The following is a 10300-nucleotide window of genomic DNA, read 5'->3' as shown; positions in this document are numbered from 1 at the left end:
GATGCATAATGGAATAAGGTAAGAAATTAATCAATAATCAAAGGTTATGCGGGAACTTTACGAGAAAATCGCCATGTTATTTCTTAAAGGTTGACTACACGTAGGAACATTTTTAAAATTAGGCGATGTTAGAAACACACAGATGACGTATGCTCCAAGGAAATCACTAGCACACATATCATGCCACGTTTGCTACAATAAATCGGCCAGTTCAGGCACTGCTGTTGTCTGTGTCCGTTTTTATTTTAGTTTTTTATTCTAGTTTTGTTTTATTTTCACTTTTTCGCCGACGCCGTTCATCCTTCGGGAACCTCTGGGCCCGCTGGAGCCAGACTCCGGCAAGGCATTCCCTTTGGTAGCTCAGGCCTTGGCCTGTCATCCGGGTCCCTTGGCTGCAGGGATCTAGGCAGTCACCTCGGAGCTTCCAAGCACCTTCTTTGGGCCCTCCCAGTCGGTGGCGTACTCCCTCTGGAGCTGGGCACGGTAGTAGAAGAGGTAAGAAGGCAGCAGGAATCCCAGGAGTGAGAATAACAGGAGGCCCAGATTCACCTTTAGGGCAAGGAGAAAGACAAGAGTCAAACAGGTACCCGCTTCCCCCCATCACCCTCAAGGGCCCTCCCATTTAACCTTCAGCAGAGAGGAGAAGGCAGCCATTTGTACTCAGGTCCTGGGCCACAATGATAAATATAGCTAGTGCTTCCAGTGTTCAGTCACTGTTCCACCAATATCTCATTTAATGTTCAACGAGCTCATAAAGTTTCTTAGCCTAGTTGGAACCCTGGCTGAGGCTGGTGCCCACACCAGCTGGAGCCCTCTGGGGAGCTACTGAGGCAGTCTGGGCTACTTTCTGACATGGAAGCTTTTGGGCTGGGAACCATGACCTCTGAGGATGCTGACAAGGGGATCCCATTGCGGGTGCTGAGAAGAGACTCGAAGGCAGTTAAAGGAGCCAAGGCACGCAGCCGGAGGACAGGAGGCCCAGGGCAGTGGCCCTCACGTGCACTGGGCCTCGGTCCACACCCGGCTCTGCCTTTCTCGCTGTGTGACTTTGGGCAAATCGCCATGACTCTAAGTCCCTCCTCAGGGCTGTCAGTACCTGGTGAGCATTCACTAAAGGGTGGCTACGCTTTCTCCATCATTCTTATGGGAGAAAGGTTACGGGACAGGTGGCCCCACAGGGCAGACAGAAGGTCAGCTTTAGGGAGGCAGATGTCGGTTCTGGGTAAGGAAAAGCCCTTCTGACCATACCAATGGCTGCTGCCCCGTCACTGAGGGTGTTGAGAGGGTTTGTTGGAACCCCTTTCCAGAGGTGCTGGAGAAAGGATCCATGCACTGGGTGAAACTGGACTGCATCAGAGCTAGGCCACTTCACAAGGCACCCGGAGGCTTAGCACAAAGATACTCCTGGGCCCAGGGTGAGGGATGCTGATGCAGCTGGCTGGGGAATCTGTATTTTTAACGCGCTGTGACGGGTTGTGATGGACAGCCAGCTGGGGAGCCCCCAGATCAGAGACCTTCAGTCTGAGAGATGAGTGAGGGATTCTGTCACCTCAAGGCCCCTCCCCCTCAGCCCCCTGGAAAGGGGCTCCTGCTCTCCACCCCCACGCCACCCGCAGTTCTCACCCAGAAGGGCTCTCCTTTCAAGGGTCCCACCATGGCCATGAAAAGCGGCTGCTGGAGCAGGGCAAACACAGCACTGATGAGGGACTGCAGACCCGTCAGCGTCCCAAAGTGGTTGGACGGGAACCTGTCAAGAAGAGGTAGCCCAGTTAGGACGGGCACGTGGCCCTCTCCAGTCCAGCCCCCTGTGCCAGACTCCCCCCTGCCCCCAGGTTAGGCGGGCAGGGTGGAACTTAAGAGCCTCTTTGCGGGGCACCTGGGTGGCTCAGTCAATTAAGCATCCAACTCCTGATTTCGGCTCAGGTCGCGATCTCACAGTTTGTGAGTTCGAGCCCCACATCGGGCTCTGTGCAGACAGTGTGGAGCCTACTTGGGATTCTCTCTCTCTCTCACTTGCTCTCTGCCCCTCCCCCACTTGTGCGCACACACGCCCACTCTCTCTCCCTCCCTGTCTCCAAATAAATAAATAAATAAACAAACTTTAATTAATTAAAAAAAAAGCCTCTTTGCCTGTGCTTTCTGGACTCTGGCCTCAAAGCTGTGTGCTGCGGCTTCGGGGCCACTAAGCTGGCTTCTGCCAACTACTATCTGTGTGATAACAGCAAGTTATGCAATCTCTCGGAGACCCACTTCCTCCACTAATAACCGAGATAGCACTGACCTCGCTGGGCGGTTCATTTATTCTTTTGACAAGGATTCACTGAGTTCCCACGTGCCAGGTGCCATTCTAAGGCGCAAGCACATTCAGCACTGAACCGAACCCTCGTAGAGGTGGCTTTCTGGTGGGGCCGGTGTCAGTCGGACAACGAGCAAGATACACACACAGATTGGTGGCTGGTGACGAGAGCCAAGGAGAGACGTAGGGTGGAGAAAGCAGGTGGGGGCATCCAGGGGGCTGCCACCGTGGACAGGATGGCCAGCAGAGGCCTCACTGACAAGGGGACCCTGGGTACGGACCTGGAGAAGGTGAGGTAACTGTGGGCCTTGCAGCTATCTGGAGGGAGACTGTTCTAGAAAGAGGGAACAGGAAATGCAAATGGCCTAAGTAGGGGACACACTTGGGGTTTCTGAGAAATGAAGAAGAGAGAAGGGGGAAGGGGGATGAAGAGAGCAGACAGGGCCCGGGGTGGGGGAAGGGGGAGCTAGACCTTGTAGGGCCTGTTAAGCCATAACAAAGCCTCTGGCTTTTTCTCAGAAACAAGGCAGGAAGCCATGGAGTGACAGAAAAAGACTTATGTCCCAGCAGGTGTCTCCAGCCCCTGTGTTAAAAATAGACCAAGGGAGGGGGCACCTGGGTGGCTCTGTCGGTTAAGCATCAGACTCTTGGTTTCAGCTCAGGTCATGACTTCATGGTTTGTGAGTTTGAGCCCCGCATCAGGCCCCGTGCTCACAGCACAGAGCCTGCTTGGGATTCTCTCTCTCCCACTCTCTCTGCCCCTCCCCTGCCCGCTCTGTCTCTCTCAAAATAAATAAATAAACTTAAATAGACCGAGGGAGGCAAGAGCAGATGCAGGGACCCGGCCAGGAGCTGCTGCGCCCAGCCAGGGCAGGGGGGTGGCGGTGCAGACAAGGAGAGGGTCGCATTCGGGGTCTGTGGACAGCGGGACCGCAGAGGACTAGACATGGAGTGTGAGGAAGGGAAGAGCCAAGGCTCAGTCCAAGGCTCCGGCTTGAGCAGGTGAAGGAGACGGGCTGCCCTCTGCTGACCCTGGCCAGGTGTCCTGCACCACGCCTGCCACTGAAGAAGTCCCTGGTAACGGTGACAAGTGTCACTGCCGTTGCTCATTACACACCCCGGGGAGTCCCTCAGCAGCACTGGCAGTGGAAACCAGAAGGGTGAGGGGAGAGGGAACCGGGGGCTGCTCCAGATGGAGCAGGAGAGTCATAAGGCAGGCTGCAATCTGAAAATTTCTACAGGGCTGACGGGGGAGAGAGGAGAGCAGACATAGGACCAAGGCACACGTGGGGGGGCGGGCTCAGTTGGTTAAGCGTCCGACTTCGGCTCAGGTCATGATCTCACGGTTCCTGAGATCGAGCGCTGCGTTGGGCTCTCTGCTGTCAGCACAGAGCCGGTTTCGGATCCTCTGTCTCCTTCTCTTTCTGCCCCTCCCCAGCTTGTTCTCTCTTTCTCTCTTTCTCAAAATAAATAAACTTTAAAAAAAAAAAGAGAAGAAGGAGGAGAAGGAGGAGAAGGAGGAGAAGGAGGAGAAGGAGGAGGAGAAGAAGAAGAAGAAGAAGAAGAAGAAGAAGAAGAAGAAGAAGAAGAAGAATCATCCTGGCTTCCTCTAAGGGAGGACCCCCTGGCAGCAGGCTACCTTTGAAGAGGCAAGGACCCCACCACCCAAGATGAGATGCCGATGCCGGGAGAGGGCAGCCCCACCACCAGCCCACCAGGTGGCCTCCCAGCTCCCCACCAACTCCAAGAGGTCAGCACTCCTGGGAGGCAGGGGAGAGGGGCATGATGGGGTGGGCGGGGCCATTTCGACTCTGCTCGGGGATTCTTCGGGTTTGGGGGAGGAAGCGGCTGACTCACACTGCAGCGTAGAGGCTCCCACAGGCTGAGTGGAAGAAACCTCGAACCACGGTGTGCAGGATAAAGGTCACGTACTGAAACCAAGAAGAGAGAGGGAAGAGGTGAGAGCAGGTATGGAGGCCAGAGGCAGGATGGGGAGGGTGGCAGGCGACACGAAGCCGCGCGGAGCCCTTGCCCACCCGATCCCTGGAATACACCCCCCCCCTGGGGGGACCCAGAGACCCAGAAGACAGACCCAGAGGACAAGAACCTGGCTTCCTGGAAGGCAGGCCCTTCGGAGGGGTCCTGGGAGGCAGGGAGAGGGGGGAGGACAGAGGTGGGTACCTGGAGGTGTAAGCTATTGATGAGGCAGGTGACGCCAAACCCCACCAGCAGAAAGTTGGTCAGGGTGAAGGCGTTGATGGCATTGGTGATCTTCTGGATCTTGCGGTAGCGCGGTCTGGCCGACTTGGTGGCGACCCCATCCCTGAGGAGAACAGGATGCCACCGGCTGCTGCCTCCACGTCCCCAGCAGCTGCCTGGTTCCCCGCCTGGCCTTCCCCTCTTCTCCCGGGCCTCTCCTTTGTCGCAGGGGCGACAAAGGCAGCAAACCACTTCCCCAGCCCTGTGTTCCTCAAAGCGTGGCTCCCCCACCTTTTACCCCAGCATCACCTCGGGGCTTTCTTTAAAATGCAGATTCCAGGCTCCCACCCCAGAATCTCAGAGGCTGGGCCCAGGAAGCTGCATTCTGACAAACAGCCCAGGCACGTCTCTCGCACACTGAAGCCTGAGAATCAAGGATAGGAAGGAAGGTGGCGAACCGGAAGCTCTCAGGCGTCCAATCGGACGCCTCTACGGAAGCCATCTCTGCCCATCAGCCTGGACAAAAGTAGATGCCACTCCAGAGACAGCAGATTGGCCCCGGACTATCCAGCAGGCCCCTCTCTGGCACACTCCAGGGGAGAGGCCAGCAGGCCGAGATGCTCATCTATCCTAGACAGATGACCCTGCCATCAGGAGCCATGGGCAGGGTGCCCAGGCTGGAGTACCGATGCTGGGGAGGGAAGCCACGAGATTGTTCCTTAGCTGCCTTCTCTCCTGTCCTCTCAGGACAAACAGGAACTATTTGGATTAACACAGAAAGAACCCAGAAGACCCGGGTTCAAGACCCAATTGCGGTCTCCAGCCAACAAGATGGGCCTCATTGGCCCCACCTCCTGCTACCCATGTCCTGTGTAGTCCCATCCTACACTGTACCAGTTACTCTGCACGACCCACAGAATACGACAGAAACAATGGAATGTCACTGGTGAGATTTCGCTGTGAAGGACACAGAAGCTTCTGTCTTTGTCTCCCTCCCTTAGACCCCTTGCTGGGGGAAGCTGTTCTGTGGTGAGCAGCCCTCGGGACAGACCCAGGTGGAGAGGGGCCAAACCTCCTGCCAAGAGCCACCTCAGTGAGCTCAGGAACAGATTCTCTGACCTCGGTCAATATCTCAGATATCTGTAGGCCTGGCCGACAGCTAGAGAGCCTGCGGTGGTCTGAATGACTGTGTCCCCCCAAAATTCACATGCTAAAATCCTCATGCCCAACATGGCAGTATTAGGCAGTGGGGGTCTTGGCGGGTGATTAAATCACGAGGGGAAAGCCCTCATCACGGGATTCGTGCCTTTATAAAGGAGGCCCCACAGAGCTCCCTATTCCTTAGGCCATGTGAGGACACAGCAAGAAGATAGCCGCCCAGAAGAAGGTCCTCGGTCAACCACTGGCTCCCTGATCTGAGGCTTCCAGGCTCCAGAACGGTAATAAGTAAGTGTCTATTGTTTTTAAGCCACCCAGTGTGTGGTATTTTGTTACACCAGCCCAAACAGACTCAGACAGACAGACCCTGAGCCAGAACACCCAGCTAAGTCATTCCCAGATTCCTGACTCAGAAACTATACGAGACAAGAAACGTTAGCTGTTTAAAGATGCCCAGCTTTGGGGCTAATCTGTGATACAGCAATAGATGTCTGATATTCCAACTCTCTCTGTTTCTAACCATAAGAAGGCTTTTGAGTATACCCTTTACAACATAGGTTCCGGAACATGCTACTACGAGCTGTGCGATCTTGGGTAAGTTGCTTAACCTTTCTGCGTGTCAGCTTTGTGAAGTGAGGATAACATACCTCCCTCAGAGAGCTGTTGTAGGACTCCGTAAGACAATGCAAGGTGCCTAGTGCACGGTCAGCACTTGACCTCAGCTATCCTTATGATCAAGTGAGCTATGCCCACCTTAGCCTTAGTTTCCTCATCTGTAAAATGGGGAGATATTCCTGCTCTCCCAGGGCTCTCGGGAGAAGGAAATGAGAAGCTGGGTGTGAAAGCACATGAAAAACAAAAAGCTGTCACCATCCCTATACAGGTCACCTGGTGTTTCCGAGGGCACTGCCCTCAGTGGGGGCGTCCACACAGTCCTTGATCCGCCAGTCCATGATGTAGCCAATGAGGGGGCAGGTGAGAAGGCACAACAGCTGCATGGCCCCAAAGATGGAGGAGTAGAACCCAACTGGGCAGGACGGGAAGAGAAGTGGAGTCAGGAGCTGGCACGAGCAATGCCAGCAGCCCAGTGGGCACTGTCACCCACTTCCGGTGTAGGAGAAGCAGTACCAGAATAGCCCCCCTCTGACCCCCAGATTCTCAGATGCCCCAAATGCCCAGAGTTACAAGGCTGGGCCCAGGCTCCCTGTGGAGTGGGCACCAGTGGGGCGGGTGTGGGCCAGGCCCCCAACTTCTACCCCCCTACCTGTCTCTGCCGCCCTTTTTCTCAGGATGTCCGTCTCTGTTGGGGGGTGGGGAGAGAAGCCAGAGTGAGAGGAGCCCGCCAGGGTGACCCTCCTGTGCCCCCAGCCCCCAGTGGGCTCAGCAGCACCTCACCATGCTCCTGACCACCAGTCACGAGGTACTCCAGCATCTTGTTCATGGCGGCCATGTAGAAGATGACTCTCAGCTGGGTCATGCCCATGGTGAGAAGGCTCCACAGGAAAATGGGGGAACAGAGGCTCTGGCGGAAGGGGACAGACTCTGGAGAGACAGCAGAGGGCGCCCCTGAGCCCCAGATCTTCCATTGCCCTCCAACTGTCCCAGCTGATGCAGTTCTAGAGGGGCTCAGCCACTCACTGTGTGACTCTCAGGGGATTGGTTCCTTCAGAAACGAGGGCTCAGATTCACTGGCCTCCAAGTTCTTGCCCAGTTTAATACTGATCTCAACAGAACGTTTTCAGCTGCCCGCTGGGTGTATACCTTGGTGTGGTAATAACTCTAGCTACTATTTATTAAGCACCTTCCCATTTACCAAAAGTGAACAACAACCCTGTCCTCAGCACGTTCTGCAGATGAGGAAATTGACCCAGTGACTTGCTCAAGCTCACAGGGCTGGAAGCTGCAGGTCGGCTGGACTCAGCTCATGGCTGCCACCACTCTGCCACGGGAGGCTCCGCGGGGGTGGGGGTGGGGGGGTCATACCCTCACGACTGCACAGCCTTGTGCCATTTACAGAGCTGCCACATCCACGTCTCCGTTTAAGCCTCACCGCTAACTTCCCCCTCCAGTGCGCATGATGACTGCTAGTTTCAGAGATAAGGAAAGCCAGAACAGGCTTAAGTGATCTGCCCAAGTCACACGGCCTGCAACTGAGAAGCCGGACTCCCCATCTCCTGACTCCAGGGCAGGTGCACCTGCCGATCATCTGGGAGCTGACACCTTGGGAAGCGGCTCAGGCAGGTGGCTGCAGATCCTCTTCCAGCCAGCAGGGGGAGCCAGCCAGCCGGGCGCTGGAGGGCCTCGCAGCTGGCTCAACCTGGCGGCACCTGATGCAAGGGGCTCAGAGGCTGTAGGGAGCCCTGATGAAACCAACCGTCCCACAGGCCTGGAGATCCTGCCCCATTCTGGAAGCTCCTCCCCCGCTCCTTCACGCAGGAATCCAACAGAGTACCCCCGAGTCTGAACTTGTGGAGTTCTCTGAGCTCTGACTTCCCCTCATTCTGTAAATGGGGATCAAACCTCACCTATTTACATCATGGGGTGTTGGGTATAGAGCACAAGGGGAGAGAACGAGTGCTCACTAATAAGCATGAGGACCCACCCCACCTGTCACCCAAGGCTGGCCCCTTGACCAGACACTCACTCTCAGGAGGGCTTTCTGAGATGCCACGAACATCCTGGGATGAGATGAAGACTTCAGCCCCGTCCTCCAGGCTGGGGGCCTTCTGGCTCAGCCGCTGGCCCACAATGGTCACATGGGTGTAGAAGCGGTCACCTGTCACCTTGTGATCAAGGGCCAGTCCGCTGAGCTTGATCTTCTTCCTGCCAGCAGCCGGGCCAGGGAATGTGGGAACCAGCCACGCAGAGCCCACCCTCGACAGCCTGCCCAAGGGGTCCCAGTCTGCCCTAGGGGTGCTGCGCAACCCTTTACCTGGCGCTGGCTGACATGCCCACTGACAAGCTGCCTAGTGCAGGCTCGCATCTGTCACTCGGAGCCCGGGCCAGGTGCCAGCTTTAGCACCCAGTAAGTGGAGGGTGGGCGAGTCCTTTTTCACTTGGGCTGTTGCCATGGAGGCAGCATTAAGAATTCAGACTCTGGAGGGGAGCCTGGGTGGCTCAGTTGGTTAAGCATTCCACTTTGGCTGAGGTCACGATCTCACCGTTGGTGAGTTCGAGCCCCATGTCAGGCTTTGTGCTGACAGCTCGGAGCCTGGAGCCTGCTTTGGATTCTCTGTCTCCCTCTCTCTGCGCCACCCCTGCTTGCACTCTGTCTGGGTCTCTCAAAATTGAATAAATGTTAAAAAATTAAAAAAAAAAAAAAAAAGAATTCAGACTCTGGAGGGGCGCCTGGATGGCTCTGTCGGTTAAGCGTTCAACTTCGGCTCAGGTCATGATCTCACGGTTTTTGAGTTTGAGCCCCACGTTGAGCTGTGTGCTGACAGCTCAGATTCTGTGTCTCCCTCTCTCCCTGCCCCTCCCCCACTCCGTCCCTCCCTCCCTCTCTCAAAAATAAGCATTAAAAAAACTTTTTTTTATTAATGTTTATTTATTTTTGAGAGACACAGAGAGGCAGAGTGTGAGCGGGGGAGGGGCGGAGAGAGAGAGAAAGACACAGAATCTGAAGAGGCTCCAGGCTCTGAGCCGTCAGCACAGAGACCAACGCGGGGCTCGAACTCAAGCCGTGAGATCATGACCTGAGCTGAAGTCAGACGCTCATCTGACTGAGCCACCCAGGCGCCCCCAAAAAACTTTTTTAATAAAAGCAAACAAACAACCAACCAACCAAAGAATTCAGACTCTGGAGTCAGAGAGCCTGGTTCCAATCTTTAATTTGCCCCCTTCAATGGCTGGACTTTAGGAAAGTCACTTTGTTGCCTGAACTTTTGTCATGAATGGAGTTAATAAAAGAACCCGCTAACAGGACTGTGGAGGGTGGCAGGGCTGCTAAGCACAGGGCCTGGCCCACAGCAGACACTCAAATATCAGCTTTTGGACAGGCTTCCTTGTGGAACATCTCCCCTGACCCCGCTGAACTGATGGGGGTGGAGAAAAGTCAGCATTCAGGCTGTCCTACAAAGGGTGGGTATTTGAGTCTTTGTATCCCCCTCCCGGGACCATATGACACATGGCACTGTTGCTGGGATCCCTCCTACTCTGTTCCCGTCCTCCAAACTCAGAAAGAATAACAGTGGCGGTGTTTTGACCGCCCGTTATGTGCCACTTCTACTCAAACGCTTGTCGGTGGGGAGGATCACGCCCATTGTACAGATGAGAAAGCAGAGGCCAAAGCTGATTCTGTCCATTGTATTACCGCCCCCCACTCCCCACCCACCCCTCCCTCCACAGGGAGGGGAGTCCCCCTCGTCACACAGCCCTCCACAGCCACTCACGTATAGCTGACTTCCTCAGGAGCAGGAAAGGCTTCGCTGGGCCAGTTGAGAGCACAGTTCAGAAAGATGAGGCAGGCCAGGCCCGACCACGTGAACATGATGACCATGAAGGACACGCCAGCGTCATAGATCAGCTGTGGAAGGAGGGGCAGGCCCATGGGCCACCTGGCCTCACCTCTCCCAGCCCAAGGCAGAGCCCAGGCCTCAGAGACCCTAGACAAGGTCTCTTCTACCCCATTCCTTGCACCTGATTTGC

The 10300-nt window shown here is 55.5% G+C and overlaps 1 protein-coding gene across 9 annotated transcripts in view; it reads right to left on the bottom strand.

Annotated features, from left to right (window-relative positions):
* Positions 1-219: 219 nt before the first annotated feature.
* Positions 220-10300, bottom strand: part of SLC43A1 (solute carrier family 43 member 1) — a 32442-nt gene continuing 22361 nt past the window's right edge. For all 9 annotated transcript variants that reach the window (XM_027045773.2, XM_027045771.2, XM_027045774.2 and 6 more), the window contains 9 exons: positions 10045-10178; positions 8298-8476; positions 7049-7195; positions 6918-6953; positions 6542-6680; positions 4478-4619; positions 4154-4227; positions 1624-1747; positions 220-549 (listed from right to left, as the gene is read on the bottom strand). In XM_027045773.2, coding sequence (XP_026901574.1) covers positions 403-549; positions 1624-1747; positions 4154-4227; positions 4478-4619; positions 6542-6680; positions 6918-6953; positions 7049-7195; positions 8298-8476; positions 10045-10178 — 1122 coding nt within the window. In that variant the 3' untranslated portion in view covers positions 220-402. The remainder of the gene's footprint in view (positions 550-1623; positions 1748-4153; positions 4228-4477; positions 4620-6541; positions 6681-6917; positions 6954-7048; positions 7196-8297; positions 8477-10044; positions 10179-10300) is intronic.

This window comes from Acinonyx jubatus, chromosome D1 (assembly GCF_027475565.1).
Source record: "Acinonyx jubatus isolate Ajub_Pintada_27869175 chromosome D1, VMU_Ajub_asm_v1.0, whole genome shotgun sequence".
In the NCBI taxonomy this organism is placed as follows: domain Eukaryota; kingdom Metazoa; phylum Chordata; class Mammalia; order Carnivora; family Felidae; genus Acinonyx; species Acinonyx jubatus.
The sequence above is the reverse complement of the archived record's forward strand: the minus strand, read 5'-3'. Positions and strand labels throughout refer to the sequence as shown.